General features: G+C 40.7%; 1 protein-coding gene and 1 long non-coding RNA gene across 5 annotated transcripts in view; one reads left to right on the top strand and one right to left on the bottom strand.

The window, feature by feature from the left end:
• Positions 1 to 18,230, top strand: part of LOC139041612 (uncharacterized) — a 43,008-nt gene extending 24,778 nt beyond the window's left edge. Inside the window, exon 3 of one of the 2 annotated variants that reach the window (XR_011497075.1) lies at positions 16,385 to 18,230. This is a non-coding gene — a long non-coding RNA (uncharacterized lncRNA). Of the gene's footprint in view, positions 1 to 6,447; positions 7,359 to 16,384 lie in introns of those variants that run through there. The other variant, XR_011497076.1, reaches the window with a different exon arrangement.
• On the bottom strand, positions 12,872 to 21,002 carry LOC139041610 (transmembrane protein 254-like). 3 transcript variants are annotated; one of them, XM_070494825.1, is made up of 4 exons: positions 20,870 to 21,002; positions 18,474 to 18,577; positions 18,237 to 18,296; positions 12,872 to 14,632 (listed from the first exon to the last, which is right to left on the bottom strand). In XM_070494825.1, the coding sequence occupies exons 1-4, from the start codon at positions 20,957 to 20,959 to the stop codon at positions 14,512 to 14,514; spliced, it is 375 nt and encodes a 124-aa protein (XP_070350926.1). In that variant the 5' UTR covers positions 20,960 to 21,002; the 3' UTR covers positions 12,872 to 14,511. The 3 variants fall into 3 exon arrangements, with proteins under 3 accessions (XP_070350926.1, XP_070350927.1, XP_070350925.1); XM_070494826.1 differs by lacking the exon at positions 20,870 to 21,002 and adding an exon at positions 20,574 to 20,712; XM_070494824.1 differs by lacking the exon at positions 20,870 to 21,002 and adding an exon at positions 20,518 to 20,650.
• Between the last annotated feature and the right edge of the window lie 115 nt (positions 21,003 to 21,117).

Genomic DNA, 21,117 nt, shown 5'->3' with positions numbered 1-21,117 from the left:
TTGTAAAGCTTAAATGGGGGAGTGGGTTTGCGTGTTTCTGACACAGGTATAAATGTAGTTTGTAGGGGCTGGCCCGGTGGCACAGCGGTGAAGTGCGTACGTTCCGCTTCTCAGTGGCCCGGGGTTCACCAGTTCGGATCCCGGGTGCAGATATGGCACCACTTGGCAAGCCATGCTGTGGCAGGCGTCCCACTTCCAGTGACAGGGAACTCACTACTTCTCCCAGTAAATTGTCTATCACTAGTAGATAGTGCTTCTGGAATTTTTTGGAATTTTAAAGCTGGAAACTTATAAATCATCAAGTGTAACTGCCTCATGAGGAAACCCAAGTTCAAGAGGTGGAATGATTTGCTCAAGATTGCATGGCTAGTTAAGTGGCAGCTGCTACCCTCTTTTGCCTTCTGCTCTTGCTCACTAAGTCCATTTTCCTTAATGCATCTGAGAGCCTTGGTACTGCATCCACCAACGCCCCCCACACTCCCCAAAGAACAGTTCCTGGAGGCCCCAGGCTGTCTGTTTGCGGGGCCTCTTTGGATCACAGATTATATATATATAAAAATATATATATATATATAAAAATATATATATATATATATACACACACACACACACACACACACTTTTTTTTTTTTTTGGTGAGGAAGATGGTCCCTGAGCTAACATCTGCGTCCATCTTCCTCTATTTTGTATGTGGGACATGGCCACAGCATGGTTTGATGAGTGGTGTGTAGGTCCACACCCAGGATCCAAACCTGCGAACCACGGGCTACCAAAGTGGAGTGCCAAACTTAACCACTATGCCACCTGGCCAGTCCTAATCCCAGACAATATTGAAGGTTCACTGACCCATCCGTGGAACCCATGATGAGAACCTCCATTTTAGAACTTCTAAGTGATGAAGGCCAAATTCTCCTTGCTACATTCTGTAAGACAATCCTCCTCCTCCACCCCACAGTCACAGGGCTGATTCAACTCTACTCTGCTCCTGGGCTCAGCCCAGCCTTCTCTAATCCCAGTGGCCCCTTAATCTCCACCTTGACCCCGCTTGAAGATGCCTGGTCTCAGGCTCACAGGCCCCCTGAAGGCTGATATCCGTTTACTAACCCGCTCCACCTAGTCTGGAGAAAGAGTTACAGCTGAATTGCTTGGAACTCTCTTCCCCACAGTGACTATGGAAGAATGGCATATGTACATGCTCAGGAGAGGGGCCTGGCCCTGCCCACCCCCAGAAGCCCTCTGTGCTGCTGACACGACCTTGGATGATGCCTCACAGAGAGGGCAGCATGGCCAGCTCTGTGTTCCTGAGCTGGCCCCTCCTCCTTTTTTGAAAAAAGTTATTTTATTGAGGTCATATTGGCTTATAACATTATGCAAATTTCAGGTATACATTATTGTATGTCAGTTTCTGTATAGATTGCACTGTGTTTACCACGGATAGTCTGGGTTTTATCCATCACCATACATATGAGCCCCCGTACCCCTTCACCCTCCACCCACTCCCTTCCTGTCTGGTAACCACTAATCTGTTCTCCTTGTCCGTGTGTGTGTTTATCTTCCACATGTGAGTGAATTCATGCAGTATTCGTCTTTCTCTGTCTGGCTTATTTTGCTTAACATAATACCCTCAAGGTCCATCCATATTGTTGCAAATGGCTCTTGAATTAACTAGTTGTGGTGAGAAATCAGAAGGCATCACTGGGATCTTTTCCTGGCCTGAGTCTCTGCTGCACAGTTCCTCAGTGGCTTCAGAGGGGGCTGCTCTGGACAGTCCTTGCTCAGACTCGTGTTCAAATGGAAATGTCTTTTCTTAATAGATGCCATTTCAAAGAGGCATTTCAAATGAATCCCTTGCTTGAAGTAGAAATGGAATAATTTCTATAAAGGGAATTAGATGGTGGAGTCTGTTTTAAATACCTATTTCACAGAGCAATGTATTTCACTGTGAATATATTGAATCCAGGGAATGATTTTATACTATGGTCACATCTGTAATTTACAACCAATAGGCCATGAATACACGTTACAAACACAGGCTTTAGAGTCACAGGGATACAGGTTTGATTCCTGGTTCTACCACTCACTAGCTCTGATTGTTAACAAGCTACTTAATTTCATTAGGCCTCAATTTTTAAATTGGGAAAATAGAATGGCAGTGCCCACCTCCTAGGGGTTAAGGTGAGGATTAAATGAAAAGATGCAAGCAAGGCTCTAATCATAATGCCTGGCACACAGTGAGTATTCAGTTAAGGTTTGTTCTTTTCATTAACATAGAAGTCATTCTGTGGGATTCCTGCAGATTCAGAGGATGTAATGGGATTTCATAAGGAGTTCCTGCCTCTGGCCAACAGTGTGTTTTGCAACAGGTGTGACAGGATGCCAGTACAACACTACTGACATGTTGAAAATTGAAATTTCATAATATATTTATTTTCAGTTTCCTAGGAAATACTTTGTAATACCCACAACATAAGCCTGGCAAACTGGCTGTGCAGATGTTAAAGCTTCATAAATGCTGTAAATACCCCAATTCTGTGTACATGTGCAACGTATTATTGCTTCACGATTAACCCTGGCAAAAAAACCCCTAGTCTGCAGAGTGTTTACAATATTTGTGCATTGCTATGGATACAGTGTCAAAGGCAGGTGCCAGCAACATGAACTGGATGTAGGGGCTTATGGCAGCTAACAACGATGGAAACTATTCTTACTCTTAATGCATCATTCTTGGATAATATTTACAAGATATTTGGGAGGTGAAGCATGCTGTGGAGAACATTACTTTGGATGTTTTGTGCAACACTACTGAGAGGGAGCTTGGTGAAATATTGAGGAGGTGGGGACCTAGGTCTGCCACCACACTGGCTGTGTGACATTGGTGGTTACGTTCATTTGTAGGTGCTCAGTTTCTCCCAGTGTAAAGAGGTGTGTATGTGTGTGGGGTGTTTATCTTAAGATTTCTGCAGTCCCTTCCAGCATTCTGATTACAAGTGAACCACGAACATGGTTTCATCTCATATCCTGTGTAGTTTGATGCAATTCTGGCTAAGTAGAGCAAAATTAAGATAGATTTGTGGAGGTGTCCAAGATTAGCTATGCTAGTTGGCCAGCCTGGACTTTCTTTTTCTATTGTTATCTGTCTTGTTCATAAACCTCGTGGGTTCCAGTTGGCTCTCATGCTGTCTTAGAGACAGATGTTTTTCCCCCTCCAAGGGAGCAGCATGGAATGTGGACAACTCAGCTCTTGTTGGCAAATTGTCAAGAATTAAATGAAAATCAGATTAAGTTACCAAACTCACACTGTCCTTGGAATCCTTTTCAAGATGCCAAAGTTTAGTAGCAATTGACATATTGCAACATGATTGGGTCTTTAAGTCATATATATCAAAATATTATTCATGTAAATTAAAAATACATGCTCACAAAAACAACAATGTACATTGTGCAAGAATACATGCACAGCAAACACATTGGAATTGTTGCCTGGGAGGGGGGACTGTAGTGGAAGGGGGATAAAAGGAAGCAAACAAAACAAGAGGAGAGTAGTTGCTGAGACTCAAAGAGATGATGACATTTACCCAAGGTGATGGAGCTAGTAAGCAGTGGGTAACAATTTGAACACAGTGTCACTCAAAAGGCCAGGACCTTGTTCTACTACATCCTGCTGCCTTTTTGCTCTTAAATGGAAACTACGACAATAACAACAAAAGATTGAATTGCGGCTTGTTATTTATCAGTTCTCTCAGAGGGTTGCTATGCTGTTACTTTTCCCTCTGGAAGTAAACTTCTTGCAAGATTCCCTCTTAGGGAGCTTTGTCTTTATCAGATCTTGTCTTTTTTGGGTGATTTCATCTTCCAGTAACAGGAAAGGTAAGGTAAATTAATTCAACTCAGGGTTTCTGAGGTTGTATCAGGGTGAATAATTCCAGTTCACAGAGATTTTTAGAGGCCTCTAGAGAGTTAGAAAGTGGGAAGTTCTTCAAACTTTTGTTCTTAACGTGATATACCACTATCCCAGAGATGGGCACCTGAAATATATATTTTTTATTTTTTTTTGAAGATTGGCACCTGAGCTAACATCTGGTGCCAATCTTCTTTTTTTCTTCTTCTTTGCCCTAGAGCCCCCAAGTACATTGTTGTATATTCTAGTTGTAGGTCCTTCTGGCTCTGCTAGGTGGGACGCCACCTCAGCATGGCTTGATAAGCAGTGCCATGTCTGTGCCCAGGATCCGAACCAGTAAAACCTGGGGCAGCTGAAGTGGGGCACACAAACTTAATCACTTGGTCATGGGGCTGGCCCCAAGGCACCTGAAATAGCACAGCAGGTGTGTTGTGAAAGAACTTTTGCCCATTTTGTCTGGGGAATGTACTCCATGGTGGGCATCTATTACAAGACTTGACACCTAGGAAAAAAGTGAAATAATAATATTTATATGTCTTTACTTTTATTCGAAAAATTACACACAGAAATGATAAACTGGGAATTAATGATATTTGTTACATAAGCGTAAATAAAAATAAGATTGAATTTTCCCTCTTGCCCAAAGGGAAGGAGATCTTTTCCTCTTTCTCTTTTCTTGGAGCATTTCCTTGAGAAACTGTATTTATGAGTGTATAATTAATATAGTAAATATACAATATGTAACTATATATATAACATGTAATTGCATTTATGAATGTATAATATAATAAATATATAATATATAACAATGTAATTGTATTTATGACTGTATTTATGAGTAAACTATATTTATGAGTCCTTTCCCCATCTCTTTGATATGTATATAAACCTTATGTAAAAGCTAAATAAGCCTCTTGATGATGTTACCACCCAGGAATGTTTTCTTAAAGGCTTGGGAGCTATTGCTTAGAAATGTAAATATCCAGGGAGACAGTGGCCCTATCACCTTGACACCGTGAGAATTGAGCCTACTGCCTTGCACCAAGCTGTAGCTACCTGCTTGTCATTAGAGAGAGAAATTTTATCCTTCCTTAGGATGAAGGTAATACAGATGGTCACCCTACTTACTAGGTGAATTTAGGAAGAACTATGAAAAAATGTACAGCAACTGGTGCTGTCATGTCCCCTTACGTGAAAACTAGTTATCGTTTATCTTGAGAACATGTATGTAATGGATCTTATCTGCTTGCCTATCTAGAAGGGTGAGATTTCTTTCTGTCTTTGCAATCTTGTTAGAAGATTGTCTGGGAGGCACATCATAGTCTGGTTTAGTGCTTATTAAATAAAACTGCTTTCTTTCTTTTCTCCATTTGTGGAAAGGATTTCTGGGTTGGCAAGAGATTTTATTTTTAGCTTTTCCTCCTACAGTTACCTATAGAGAGTGGGTAGGATTGGGCTGGAAGAGATAGAGGAGGGAATGAGACTTCTTCAATTATACTTCTTATATAGTTTTGCCTTTTGAACCCTATTGATGTCTTATATATTAAAGAACATAAGAACATTAACAAGGATGGGGAAAAAGGAAACCCGAAAATTGAATACAAATTAGCAAATGAACTTAAAACCTAACTGAACAGCAACTATGGCATATTCACAAGGAGGCAAAAATATAACTCCTATGACATACATTGTACGGATCAAAAGGACTGCCAAGAAAGTTTGTTCTTCGTAGGAATATTGGCTGACAAGTCAGCTATTCTAAAACTATTTTGTGTGTGTTGTAGGACTGAGTGATTAAGTAAATACATTGATATTTGAACTAGAGTTCTCCTTGTGGGAGGAGACACAAGGAAAGGAAAAACCCTGTTGCAAAGAATTGGAATTACAAGGTATCAGTATGAATTCATGATTAAAAAAAAAAAATCTATGTCCTTAGCTCTGTCCACTGAATGGTTCTAAAGCAAGGACACCCTTGGCAGCAAGAAACAAACCAGATCTTGGTTTCTAAACACCTTTCTTCAATGCAAGAAAGCCAAACTGCTTGGAGAATAGGCTGATTCTAGGCCTAGCATAGAAAAATGACAGCTTGTTGAAAATACTAAAAAACTGATGAGAGCATTTCAAAAGAACGCAGAAATCACCTTGAAGGGGCTCCCACTGGCCAAATTTTAGCAGCAAAATAAATGAACTTAGAAACAATTTATAACACATTGAATAAAAAAGAATTCATAAGTTCATAATGATACCTCCAATACTAAACAAACCAATAAATGAAAATAGGAGAAGGAAGAAAACTCTTCTATGCAGAAAAATGCCAACTGATAAATGTAGAAGAAGTGATAGAAATAGGAAAATCACCAGTTTACAAACATCGTGGTAAAAATTGTTTGAGACAAGAATCATCAATGGATGCTTCAACAATTGGTGGGGAACATGTGGTCATGTGGTATTGTAGTATAACTCCTCGGATCTCTTATTAATTCAAAGGGAGGGGAGATATCTGTAATATTTTTTTTAATATCCTTTTTTTTTCCTTTTTCTCCCCAAAGCTCCCCGGTATATAGTTGTATCTTCTTAGTTGTGGGTCCTTCTAGTTTGTGGCACGTGGGACGCTGCCTCAGAGTGGCTCGAGGAGCGGCGCCATGTCTGCGCCCAGGATTCGAACTGACGAAACACTGGGCTGCCTGCAGTGGAGCTCGCGAACTTAACCACTGGGCCCCGGGGCCGGCCTCAGGAGATACCTTTAAAGTGGAGAAAACTGTTGAACACCAGCTTACCAAGTGATGAAATTTAGGATCATTAATAATGGGACAAACATCGTGGCTCTTGATGTGATGCACTGAAAAGGACATAGCGTCATCTGGCTCTACTCCTACTAGTGTGTTTAACTTCAGTCTGATCATGAGGAAGCAGACAAAATTGAGGGCCATTCTGCAACATAAATGGCCTGGGCTTTTAAAAAATGTCAGTAATTAAAGGTAAAAACCAAAACAAAAAAGGCAAGGGAACCCTTCTAGATTAAAGGAAACCAAAGAGACTTGATCACTAAATGCTGTGTGTGATCCTGGATGGGATCCTGGACTTCCCCACTACTGCAGTCCAAAGGCTTCTAAAGACATTATCAGCACAATGGGAGAAATTTGAATCTGAACTGTATAAGATAATGTTAAATGTCCTGAGTGTAATACTTATGTGGGGGTTGTGTAACACAACACCTGTGTTCTTAGGAGATGCACACTGAAGATGAAGTGTCATGGTGCCAGCAACTGCTCTCAAATGATTTGGGGGAAAAAAGAAAAAGTTATATAGGGAGAGAGAAAAAGAGAGTGATAAGGCAAATGTGGCAAAATGTTAACTGGTGAACCTGGGAGGTGAAGGGTATGTGGATGTCCTCTAACCTCTTCTCTGTGACTTTTCTGAATGTTTGAAAATTTTCAAATAAAAACAATTACACATCCTATTTTTGTTCTTTTGGCAGTTGCGCCTGTTAACCTAAAAATAAAGAGCCGAAATGAGAGGCAGTGAGATGTTTATTTTGGGATCAAAGAATTGCAATTCAAGGAGCACAGATTCGGGTAGAAACCCAAATACTGTCCTAATTACAGGAGAGGGGCTTAGGGTTTTTATGGGGAAAAGGGAGGATGAGAGGAGCTGTATTAAAGAAGAGTTCATTTGTGCTAGATAAGGTAAGGCTAGCTTTGTACTTCAGAGATTGGCTTGCGGTATGATCATCAGGCAAAAGGCCAGACTTGTTTGGTTAATGATTGGTGATCAGCAAAATCCAGTTTCATCAGTCCTTACAAACAGGATATTCTTGTCCTTACTCACTTCTTGGAATGTTGGTGGTTTGGTCCAGTTTGGAAGATAAAGAAAACAAGTGTTGCAAGGCAATTCCTCTGCAATGGCTGCTCTGGCTCTGTTTTAATATGGCTCCACTCACGTCATCTTTCACACACCTAATTCATCACTTCATGTTTGTTCATCCTGATTGCTTTTTAAAATTTATTAGTATCTATATTTCCTCCTAAGGTGGCAACTGTTTAGTGGATGAAAATAATCCATAACCAATCTATAAATGAAAATTTGGGAGAGAGTTTATTCTGAGCTAAAATGTGAGGACCGTGAAGTGGGGTGTGCAGAGTGGTTATATACCCCCAAAGAGGATGTTTCACATATGACTGAAATGTCCCTTTTACAATAGTTGTGAGACTGCTCAGTCAGCACAGTGATTGATGGACACAGCAGGGTGGCAGGTCTGTTGTCTCGAGCTGGGTGGTCACAGATAAGCTGGATGGTCACAGGCAGGCGCAGCAGTCAGTTCCTAGCCTAAGGAAAGATGCTTGTCCTTAAGGAAATGCCAATGTGGGGGGAAGTTGCACCTTTATCTTAAGGCCGTTTGTTCTTGCCATAGGAAATGTTTAAAGCAGATATACGATGCATGCTCAATCGCCATGTCAGGCCTTTTTGGAAACTCAAAGTCAGGCCGAATTAGGTTTACACCAAATGACTTCCTCATATATTCCAATATATCCTATTGCTTGCCATTTCTACTTGTCAGTTTCAACTTACCCTCATGCCCAGTTAACTCATCCTACTGCCTCCCTCCCCCATACACACATGCACACACACATGCTATCATGGAAATTTTCTAGAACATATATAATTTAAATTTGGGGTTATTTTGAAAACATTATCTCCTTTTATTTTTCTTTCATGACTCTCTCCCCTTTCCTCCCCCATATCTCTTGCAGCACTGCCTGACTTTTTTCATTATTTAAGGACTTCATTCAAAGGTGCTTTCAATGTGGGTCTTTGTGTGGCAAACATTCTGTGCCCTTGGATACAGGGAATTTTCTATGACTTTCTCCTATTTGAACGATAATTTGGCTGAATATAAAATTCTACAAAGTTATTTTTCCTCAATATTTTTAAACTACTATTCCACTGTCTTCTAGCATCCAATGTAGCTGTTTGATATCCATCTCATTGTCATTTCTTTGGAGGTGATCTGCTCTTTCTCTCTGGAAGCTTTTAGACTTTTCTCTTTGTCATTATTCTCAAATTTTATTGTTATTCCTAGGAATGGATTTTTCCTGATCTCTGTTCTCTGCCCCTTTATGAGCCCTTTCGAATAAGGTTATTTAGGGGAAATTTATCTCCACTATTTCCTCAAATATCTTCTCTGCTGCATTTTTACTTTTCTCTACATTTGGAACTATTGCCCAGGCATTGGTATTTCTATATTTATCATCCACATTTCTAAGCTTTTCTTTCATATTTTATATTTTTTGTGTTTTCCTACTGTGAGACTTCCACAATCTTGTGTCCACAAATTCTTTCTTCAACTATATTCATTCTATTTCACTTACTCTGTTTTCACTTATTAGATGTTTTTATTTCAACTATTTTATTTTTCATGTCTAATATTTTCACTTACTTCTTTTTTATGATTTCTTGTTCTTATTTCATGTTGCTAATATCTTCTTTTAATAATGCCTTGTCTCCTACTTAAAGAACATCTTTAGATTCCAGGTCTTTCTGTTCCAGAGCTTTTGTTTCAGATGGTATGTGTGGCTCGGTGTATATGTGTCATCCTTAGCTATCTGGTTATTTGGTTTGTGAGCTCATTTTCCCTTCAGGCATCAACTAGCATGCCTGCTACTATGCATTGGGGGAGGGTTAAAGCCAATTAGAATTGGCCTTAACTATATATTGGAATCAGAGATTTAAAGATGAGGATCCAGGAACCACAGAACCCTTCATGAAAACTGACGCCATTCCACCAGTCTTCTGCCTGAGATTTTCTCTTTTAAACCTTTAGGAAGAAATAACAACATAATCCACAATCCTGGTGATTTGGTTGGGAGCATGGTGGAGTGAATGCCTGTGTCTATTTTCATGAACTTTCCCCTGTCTCCCAGTGAGGGTTTTGTGTTGCTAATATTGACAGACACTGCCATGGGCACTGTTATTACCTACTTCTGTGCTGAAGGGTTGGAGAGAGATGACTGTCTGTCTTAAGGCAACTTGAGGGAGAGACAGAAACGGAAGGTAAAAAGTTCTCCTCCAAGCTAGTTCTCCCTGCTGCCCAAGGCCATGGCCACCCCTCCCCACTCCACACCAATTCTAGTAGTCTTGTCTAGGGGAGATTCCCTAATTTTTCCTCGGTTTTAGGAATCCATGCTTCTCTTGTGCGTTGACTGTTTTTTCAGGGTTGATCTTGGAAGACGCAGTCAGTGGCCTGAGCTAGTGAGCCATCTGAGCAGAGATCCCCTCAGGGTCTTCAACTATAAAATGGGCATAACTGTTACCTCACAGAATTGTTGTGGGTTTTGCATATTTTATGTCAGTGTCTAGAACAAAATGTTTGAAAAGTATTGGGTTTTTTATTTTCAAAAGGCCTCAATTCCAAACTTTTATCCTCAAGGAGGGGGAGTATGCAGACATGCCAATTGGCTAATTTCATCAGCATTTTTAGCACTGCAACAGTGCTCTTTGCTGATTATGTCAGGACTCCAAGTGCTGAGCTCCCAGTGAGGGTGTTTAGCTGTTTTTCTTACAAAAACATGTTGGCATGCATAGAAATCAACCCAAAGCCTCATGAAATCAGAGTTGAATTGTTTTATTTCTAGTTCTAAATTTTCTCTAAAAATCTTGCTATTCAAAGTGATCTGCAGATCAGCAGCTTTAACACGACCAGGGAGCCTACTAGACATGTGAAAACTTGGACATGCTCTACACTCACTGAATCAGAATCTGCACTTTCACAAGATCTCACGTGATGCATTTGCATGGTCAAGTTTAAGAAGTGCAGGATGCATCCTCAGCCAGCCTTCCAATAAAACTATACTCTTGTTTAATGCGTTATAGTGTAAAAAGTTGCTTTACCTAGATGATTTCATTTAAATTTACCATTCTATTTTTACCCCAGCCACAATGTAAAATTACTTATATTCTTTTTAATGATGAGTTTAAACTGAGGTCCAGGACGGTGACAAAAATCCTGTAGTTAGAGCCAGGTTAAACTCCGCACTTCAGTCTCAGTGAGTACTGTGATACTTTCTAATTACTAGTAGCGTGCTGAACATATCATTAGTATGCATGGTGATTTTAGGTAATAATTATGCTTTATTCTCTTCTCATATGTATTAGAGGAATATATAACGAACAAACCAAGCCTGGCATTTCAGTTATTCTTGCTTAGGAAGGTTTTTTAAAAAGTGAATTCAGGTGCAGTGTAGACATGACTAAAGTTATGAGTGGGCCCTACATGCTTGAGGTTTAAGGAACACTTCACTGCTTTATACTATAGATGCCATTTCTCTTTCATTTACAGCAATGTCAAGAGTGGCAATTTTTATTGAGTAATTTTTATTTACTAGCAACATCCTGTGCAACGTGTTGGTACAAGAGAAAAGTAAAAGTTCTTTCACGATTATTTCCCTGAACAGTATTAGTATGCCAAAGGTATTTTCCCTAATCCAACTTTATGACTTACTACAAACAGAAATGAGGCAATGGGTATACTCAAACCTATTACAAAAGGTTAGGAGCCATCTTAAATGTTTGTTGATAGAAATTGCAAACACAGTATTTAAAATAGGACTTTCAAATGTCCACTGTGAAATCAGTATAGATCTCCTCTTCATAAAGAGAAATGTGAAATGATAATTATACACTCTCATTGTCCAACCTTGATGAAAGGGAAACCAAGATTTCCAATTTGATGTGGTCAAGGAGTCTTGTAGAGAGAAGGGTCTCAAAGACTTAACAATATGTTACTCAGCTGTCCTACTAGCATTTTTTGGTCTGTGCTGATAAGAAAGGGAAGGATAAATATTTACAAGCCAGGTTGCTAAACTAAGAGCTTTAATTAACAAGGCTCCAGCAAGGGCCCATGCAAAGATAACAATGAGATTGCACTCTGTTCTCTAACCTCAATGGCAGGTTCTCTAACTTCTCTGTTTTCAGAGCCTATATGTAAACACATAAGGGCTCTCAGATAGCAAGTTGTTTTGCCAAAGAACCTCTTTACACATCTGGAGTATAACCTCTTAAACTCAAGACTTGTTTTAAAACCATGACTTATAAAATGTTTATATTGGATTGCATGAAGTCATAACATGTTGAATGCAGGAAATAGTTTATAAATCTATCCTGTTACTAGGTTGTGAGGTCATTCTCTCTTTTTTTTTTTTTCCTAATTGGTTCTTTCTTTTTTGTCCTACCAAAACTATACATGCTTTTGATATTTCGGGGTCGGGGTAGGGGGTGGGTAAGAAAAGTTTAGTTTGTTTGCCCTCCATAGTTGCTTCCACCAAGAGCCTCTGGCCTTTTCTCATCCAAATTCAACATAAAGATGTTTCTCCCATGTCACTACTATGACTGCAACACAAAGCCAAGATGTCACCATTTTTCTGTTTATTTTTTGCTTCACAGACTTACTTCTAAGCTCCTCTGCTGAGGCAGGGGAGAACAGGACACTCAATTATTTTTGTGTGGTGTTGTTACCTCACCTTGATGGGATGCAGTTTATGGGTCTATAAAATGAATGACCTGCACCATTTGCTCACTAAGATCCTTTTTTGCTCTAAGCCATAATACTCCAAACAGGATTAGAGGATTTTATACTTTTGGCACTTAAAAAAAGAATACTACTCTCACTTGGTGTGTAGACTGTATCAAATGCTGAGTGAAACATAAAACAAGAGGACAATCCTACAATGAAAGGAGACACTCACGTCCACCCATGACTCAGTGCATGGAGGAGTCAAATGCGCTATGGGCGTCTCTGTAAACATAATGAGGAACATATGCCCTACAACTAGGGCATCTGTATTTCTTACCAGTGAAAAAAAATCCCTGAACTGTACAAACAGTTCCATAATAGAGCCTATTTGAGAAAAAGTACAATCAAGCATGTGACAATCTATCAAACCTGACATACAAAAAAAGCATTTGATTGGAGAAACATTTCTGAAGAAATTCACAGCATTTTATTCAAGTTAGTCCATTTCGCTCACTAATCTGCCATATTGTTTCTGGCACCATTAATATTATCCTCATTATTTCTCTTTGAAGAGGACCATTGCTTCTAAAAAATCTGGGTTGGAGTTCCATGATGTTTAACTCTATGATCAAAAATCTTTTTCTTTACCAAAAAGCAACCCCTTAATCATAAGAGAAACAGAGGGAAAGACCGACATTAATTTGCAGAAATTGATCTCCACCAGAAACAATTCATTAGTCCGTAATCTTTTGTTGTTGTGCTTTTACTTGGGGCCTTTCTTTGGAGGAAAGGGCTGTTTCTGACAAATGCTTGCTTAAAACAAATAATATGCCCTACTGTATCATGGAAGGAAAATAAGGTCTAGTGCCTAGAGAACAAGAAGGTAGTCCTCCAGGAAAGAAGCCCTAATGGCTTCTAGAGGTGACAGAGTCATTCTACCAGGGTCAGGGGACACAGTCAATGACCCTCCTGCCCCTACCAGTCAGTCATAAGGTACAACCAGGTGAATAGGAGTAGTAGTAACTAGCTGGATAAGCCATGGGCTAGAATCTTTAGAAAAGGAATGTTTGTATTTGAGTAAGCCAGAGCTGGAGGGAGACATCTAGAGAGCCTGGAGAAAGTGACCCAGAATAGGAAAGTGCGAAAGACACAGGTTTCCTATCAGGGGACCCACAGAATGGTGAGACTACAGTCAAAAGCAGTCCTGTGCTTTTCTTTGAGGGTGCACTGAATGGGTTCTAAACTTTTCACACACAAATTGGAATGATACTCAACAAGTGGAAAGTGAAATCAGAGTTTCCCTCCTTTGTTCAATAAACACTGACAGAATACCTGTGTGCAAGGCAACGGGACAGGTGCTAAAAGAAAAATAAAGCTGTCTAAGATGTGGTCCTGACTTGAAGGAGCAATCTAGTGGTGGCCATTAGACCCCTGCACACTACAGAGCACTGTCTCCGTGGGGCCATGTGGCGGCCAGGATCACTTCTGGCTGGAAGGATCAGGAAGGCATTCCCCAGTCCTCTCCTCCTGGTTCTCAGCAGGTCCTCTTTGCCTCTATGTAATCGCTCAGCCTGCCCCATTCCAGGCACTTGTTTATTTTCCTTATCTTTCTTGGTTGTGTGAGAAATAGAAGTTTGCAAGAATAAGATCTTGATTCACAGGTGCCTAGTAAAGCATGTGGAATTGATGTGTTGTGGAAGTATCACTCTATCTTGTTCCAGAAAGGTGGAAAAGATTGTGCAAAAGGAGAACAAAGATGGTGCTGGTAAGGGTAAGGTGTTTTAATCAGAAGGTGGGAGCAAAGGTATGCCAACAGGCAAATTTAGTGCCTGGCTTAAACCAGACGATAGGGAGAGCACCAACACAGCCAAGGACCTCAAGAAGGTAGCTAGAAGTCCTCTGCCAAACAGGTCAGTCTGCAGAATTGGAAAGTTAAAGTCTTTTCCTATTATCTGCTCAAGCTCAACCAGAATGTATGAAAGAATAATGAATAACTAGAGGGTCTTAACTTTCTAGAAAGTAGAAAGTTTGAGAAAAACACAGCACCCCTTAAAAAAGGTGGGGTTGAATATCAAAGGGAAGAGAAAGCTTTTGGATATCTTCTTTAAGTTTGTTTTTGGTGTTTTGGTCTGTAAGCAATCAAGATGGAGAGAGATGCTATCCCAAAGAGGAACGTCTGTAAGAACCAGAGTAGTTGAGCTCGACCATCTGTGATGCCTTTAGACCTAAAAAAAGAAAAAGAAAAGTTTAACCACCAGAATTTTAATGTTGTGGTTTCATAGGAGTTATTATCTTCTATTTTTTAAAAAACTTATTCCTTCTACCGACTTTCACTGGGTTTATTTTGCCATTTTCCTCCAGCTTCTTAACTTGAATACTTAGTTCATTTATTTTCATTTTTCTTGTGCATTTAGGAGGGTACACTCACTCTTCCCTGAGAAGCAGTCTGGCTACTGCCTAGGGCATGGTGTTATAGAACTGCTTCCCACGTGATTCTGATGAGGGGATAGGGTCAAAAAGCACTGATATGGCTTCAGAGCAAGTGTTTTGAAGATAGACCAGATGTAACTGGCCAATTACCAGCTGTGACCTTGGGCAAGTCACTCACTCTCTCTCAGAATCAGTTTCCTTGTCTGAAAAACAGGAATAATGTATTTATCTCACCAAAGTTTTGAGATGATTTATAAGATAATATACACAAAGTGCTTAGTAAAGGGCCTGGCACATAGTAATAATAAACACCTGTTTATACAGTCATTCAAACCAAACGGCTTAAAACAAAGCTTAAAAGAAAATATCCCAAAAGAAGTAAATGGCTTGCTACAGTCTCATTTGTATATAATTAAGTCTCATGTGGATGAATTTTAATTTAAAACAAAATTTAAAAACAATCTATGTAAAAATGATATAATTTTCCACACTAACAGATTAAAGGGGAAAAATCACATGATCATCTTAATAAAAGCAGAAGAAGCATTTGATAAATTTCCACATCCATTCTTAACACAAGTTCTCAGCAAACATAGAAATGGAATAGAACGTCTTCATTCTGATAGAAGAAATCTACATAATTCTAGAAAAAACATGATGCAAAATGTTGAAAGCTTTCCCTTTGATCAGGAACAAGGCAAGGATGCCTACTATCACCACTTCTGGTCAACACTGTGCTGGAGGTAGTGGGCAGGGCAATAAGGGAAGAAACAGGAATAAAAGGTATATAAAATTGAAAAGAAGAAATAAAACTGTCTTTACTTCTGGACACAATTGTGTACCTAGAAAATTAAAAAGAATCTATAGATGAACTATTATAATTAATAAGCGAATTTAGCAAGGTCACTGGGTGTAAGGTCAACAGATAAAAATCGACTATATTCATACATTCTACCACCAAACAATAAAAAAATGATATACCAAAGTGGGCCGGGATGTATGAGACATTTATGTTTATGCAGTACTATTTATAACAGTAAAAAAACCAGAGACTTAAAAGTCCATCATGAGGGAGATTTGTTAAATACATTAAGGCATATACATAGAATAGAATACTATGCACTAATAAAATGAATAAAGTAAATTTATAGGTCTAGACATGGAAAAATAGGCATGTACGACACAAGAAAAAAGTTATGGAAGAGTTTATATTTATATGTACACATATTATGGTGTCTATAAAGTAGAACATAGAGTCCAATCTTATCTCTGGTTAAAAGGAATTCACCAACTGTCCTACACAAATGTCCTGCATGTCTTCATATATTGATTCATTCACTTACACTTGCTCATTAATTCATTATTCAGAAGGAATATTTATTCTGATTTATAGTGACCAATGATACACTGCAACATGTTAGACCATAAACAAATGATTTCATGAACAAAATAGTGGTGACCTAACCTCTCTATGCCTGTTCTCCCTCCACCTTTCAAAGAACGGCATGGCAGGATGTTAAATTTGATTCTTTCTGTTTTCATTACAGGTTTCAAATGCCAACGACAAAATAGGTGTCAAGTACTCCAACACTGTCAGTGGACAGTGTCAGTGTGGCTGGACCACACACCTCCAAGCTGAGGTTTCACCGAGAGGCTGAAGAGGCCAGTGGAAAGAGGTGCTAGTGCTGTGGCATTTCCTATCACAAATCAAGCCCAAAGAACAGCTTCAATAGAACCAACTGGAGAGCTTGACACAAGTCCCCTGCAATTTGGGGGAAGGGATTTATATTTGATTCAAAAGATTAAAGGCTGGTAGGCAATTAAAGTGCATGCACTGGGAACCGCATGCACTTGCAGATTTTATCCCACTGGAGGGATAAGGAAGCTATTATCGTGAGCCATACAGATCTTGTGGAAGGGCGCTGGCAACGGGTGGGCCTAAAGACCTAACTGAACGGCAGAAAAATTCTCAATAAAAGGGAAATTCCCCCCTAATCATAGTTCCTGAGAGGAAACTGTGACTGGCATGCTGGAGGAGGCACCTGAAGGAATCGTCGTGGGAACTGCACAAAGGAGATCCCCAGTGATGGGTGGTTTTTCAAAGATCCACCAGGGACCCTCTGGAGAGAAAGAGCCAACACTGGGTATGCAACATCCACAGCACCTCACTGCTGATCACAAGGCACACTGTGCCCTGTTTCCCCTAACTGCTCCTACCAGCCCAAGGGGCACAAGCAGCTGTTGCTAGTGAATATGGCAAAAAGGTGGAATAAGAGAAGGCACTAACTACACTGTTTTCCCCACAACAGGCTCTTGATCCCCAGCTGGATGAGAAGAGCTATTTTGAATTAGATAAAAGTTTATAGTTTTAATAAATAGACTGTACTACACTGGATAATATCAGATAGTGACTGGAAAATCTATAGTGCTGCTTCTGATTTCATGCAGGGCTGGGAGGGAGGCAGAAAATAATCCACAGAATGAGTTTACTTGGAGAGGAGTGAGAAAAAATAAAGTCTCTTTCTGCTCCTCTCCCAAAAACTCCAGCTTGTTTAATAAACCAGAAGATAATCTATTTAAAGCACTTAGTGGTGTCTGGCATAGGGTGCACCCAATAAATATTATTTCTATTATTAAAAAGTAGTGGTAATAAAGTATCTTATTTTCCACTTTTAGAGGTAATACAACAATAACACAGGTGGCAGTTAATCTTGACCAGAAACAAAGTTAACTGCAAAGCAGTCTGGCATTACTATAGCCATCTCTTTCATTACATTATACTTTCTGTATATGCTTACATAAGTACAAATGTAAAGAGAATCTTTTCTATTACTGTCACATAGTATTGACTTACACTGACATCTGTTGAGTAGGGTTTAGTCAAGGGGCTTTTAACTTGCATTGCAACCCAGAATTATCTGCGAAGCTTGAAAAAATAACAAATTCTCATGCCCGAAGTCAGGCCTACCAGGTTAGGATCTCTGGGTCTGGAAACCAGATATGTAGACATAAGCATTTTGAAAAAGCTCGTCAGGTGATTCTGTTGTGAAACTAGAATGGGGCATCATCAGCCTAAGTCAATAATTTAGCCCCTCTTCAAACTAGAAGGTAGCCTCCTAATCTTTTGTTCTAGTTGGGGCTATACAGAGAATTTTAAAAAAAATACAAAAATCATCAAATTAAGTAATGAAATAATTGATTAGCTAACACAAATGAAATGAATTCATTAATTAAATGTTTACTGAATACTCCCTCTAAGCTAGGCTCAGTATTAGGTGTGGGGATTCAACTCTACCCTGAGAGTGCTCTCAGCCTACAAATGCATGAATTATTTAAATGTGGCTACTCTCAACTTAGATACCAAGAGAAAAGCGACAAAGACCTATTAAAAACACTTACTTGCATAATACCACGGCACACAAGGACTCTCCCACGTGAATCAGCCAGGCAAGCCAATACCTGAAACAAAAGTCAGCCTAGTTTAAGGTGATGGTTATCACAGAAACTTCAAAAAGAAAGGTGCTTTAACGTGAACTAGCACTACTCTTAAATATCTAAAGGCAACTGCAGGCCTTCCTGGCGTACAGTGAGACCGGAGCTGCAGTGTCCACACCCCATTTCCGCAGCTGTCCTTACCCATTACGCAGGAGGGCGTGATGATGGTCCACCAAGTACTGAGTGAAGGGGCCCAGGGGCCCTAGGTTCTGATAAGGAATACTCTGAGGCCAGAAGACAACCCACTGAAAAAGAACCAGAGGCACACAATACCTATTAGGTCACTTAAATCAGCAAATGTTCCCTTTTGAGAGAGGCTAGGAAATAATTCTGATTCCACAAGAACAACTATAGACCAAAGAAACTCTGAATTAAGTCACCTGGGCTTCCACTCTCTACTTATATTTTCTAAACACTATTCTAGTGGGAGATTTATGCTCAGGAAACTATATGGTTATCAGACTCAATGTCCAAGTTGGATGACTTCTTAATGAACTCCACCAAAAACATTATTTTATACAGTTTATTAACACATTTTAAGAGTTTATGTGCCCTGGCTAGCTTTTTTACTGCAGAAACCATGCCTTGAGCCAAACGCCTGTGGGTTTTTTTGGTGAGGAAGATTGGCCCTGAGTTCAAATCTGTCGTCAATCTTCCTTTGTGCTTGAGGAAGACTGGCACTGAGCTAACATCCATGCCAATCGTCCTCTACTTTGTATATGGTATGCTGCCACAGCATCGCTGATGAGTGGTGTGTAGGTCCTCGCCTGGGATCTGGGCCAGAGAACTTCTAGGCTGCCAAGTGGAGGGCACTAACTTAACCACTATGCCACCGGGCCGGCCCCCGAAACCCCAGTTTAATTTAAAATCCCTTTCTCTTCTTTCACTTTTTCTATCTCTAAAATTGGGAATGATCCTGCACAAAGTTGGAAAATAAGTGAGATCAGGTTTGTGAAGTGCTAATAGCAACTACTTAATCACATAAGCTTTTTGTAATCTCATCAGCTTTCCCTCAGTCTCTGTGTTGTAATCTCTGCCAGCTTAGGCTTTTCTGAGAACAATTATGTGCCAACAGGCCCAAAATTTATTGTCCCATTCAGATCTCAGCCAGGAGCAGTACTGCCTCTCCTATCATGTTGTTACACATCCAAAATATAAATAAAGCATGAAAAATCACTGCATCCTCCAAAAGCAAGGGGACTAGAAGGAGCAGCACCTGCCAGTTCCAAAATATCCCAATTTGAAGTCCCCAAAGCTTTCCTCCATCTGTATTCTAACTAGTCAGAGATGCAGAATCACAGAACAGAAATGCACCTTCAAGAGTTTTCAGTTCAATACCTCCATTTTACGTATGGGGAAATCAGGACAAAGGTGGTCAGATTCGTCAATAATCAACACTGTGGACACGACAAACACACTTCTTTTACTTTTTTCCTTTTCTTTTTTTATTGCAGTAACACTGATTTATAACATTATATAAATTTCAAGCGTACATCGTCATATATTTCGATTTCTGTGTAGCTTACATCATGTTCACCACCCAAAGACTAATTTCAATTCATCACCACACACATGGACAAACACACTTCTAATCCCCAATCACCACAATCTCCTGAGCAATATCCAAATAGCTTTGCCTTCCTTCAAAATTATACCAACTTAGTCCACAACCTACTTTTCCAGGCATCTATCCCATTATCCTTTAAAGGAACTCAAGACAAAAGTCCCTCCTCTTCTAGTAGAGATCCTCAGTCTTCTTGATTCCATATCTATGCCATACATTTTTATCCTTTCTATCCCTTCTTAACAACTATCCTACCCATCCCTTAGGTCTATTCCCATTTTCCAAGCAATTCTAACTGCCTCAAGCATTCTGCGTCGGAAGCCCTATCCTGACTTGGCAGGCCTACGGGAGTCTGCCAACTTGGATTCCCCCTCCGTCAGCTCTCCTCACACTCAGTTTAGTCTAGCAACCGTGGATGTGCGAGGACGCAAAGGCATGAACACTCTTAAAGCAGAAACCGTCCAAAGAGCCAACCTAACTTCCGCTTACGCCAGTAACCTAGGCAACCACCGGGCAGGCAAGCGCAAGACCTCCCTTCCACAACTTCCCCGTCCCCCTCCCCCCCGCTGTACGAGGGCCTGGCAGGCCAAAATAGATGCCCCGTCCCGCCCTATACCTCACCGCAAAATATCCCAGCCCCACGACCGTGACCAGCGAGGGCAAGGCTCTGCACGTACGGAAATAGGCCGTAGCAGCTCTGCTGCCCTCTGACTTCGCCACCACCATCTTGAAAGAGCTAGACGCTGAGTCATGGGGTGGGAAGCCGTCCCCGCCCCCATAGAGGGAAAGCCTGAATAGCCGGTTTCTCAGGACCTCGAGCCCCGGCGACGGGCAGGGGCAGAGGAGTGCGCCTGCGTCTTCTTGTCGGCCTGCACCCCTTTCACTTGGCTCAAAGCGCCTGAGAGCCGGAATGTGCCTGCGCAGACTCTCCTCGCCCGCAGGCGCGGATCTTACGCTAGGCCGTTGCCCTTACGGTGTAATAGCCAAAGGAGAGGGTGATGACGGTGAGCCAGAACAGACTGCTCCTCTGGAAGTACGCCTCGTCGCCGGCGGCCTTCCCCATCGTTGCAGCACATCCCCGGAAGGCGCTGCCGGGGCACACTGCTCCGCTGGAGGTTGGAGGCAGGACCTCCGGGAGGGTGAAGGTCTAAGGATTCGGAACCTTGGGGAGCGAATCTTGCAGAGCTCTGGTCTGGTGCCCTGGTCATCTTGCAGGGGAGA

Source organism: Equus asinus, chromosome 22, assembly GCF_041296235.1.
Source record: "Equus asinus isolate D_3611 breed Donkey chromosome 22, EquAss-T2T_v2, whole genome shotgun sequence".
Taxonomy (NCBI): Eukaryota; Metazoa; Chordata; class Mammalia; order Perissodactyla; family Equidae; genus Equus; species Equus asinus.
Note: the sequence above shows the minus strand (reverse complement) of the source record. Positions and strands in the feature narration are given on the sequence as shown.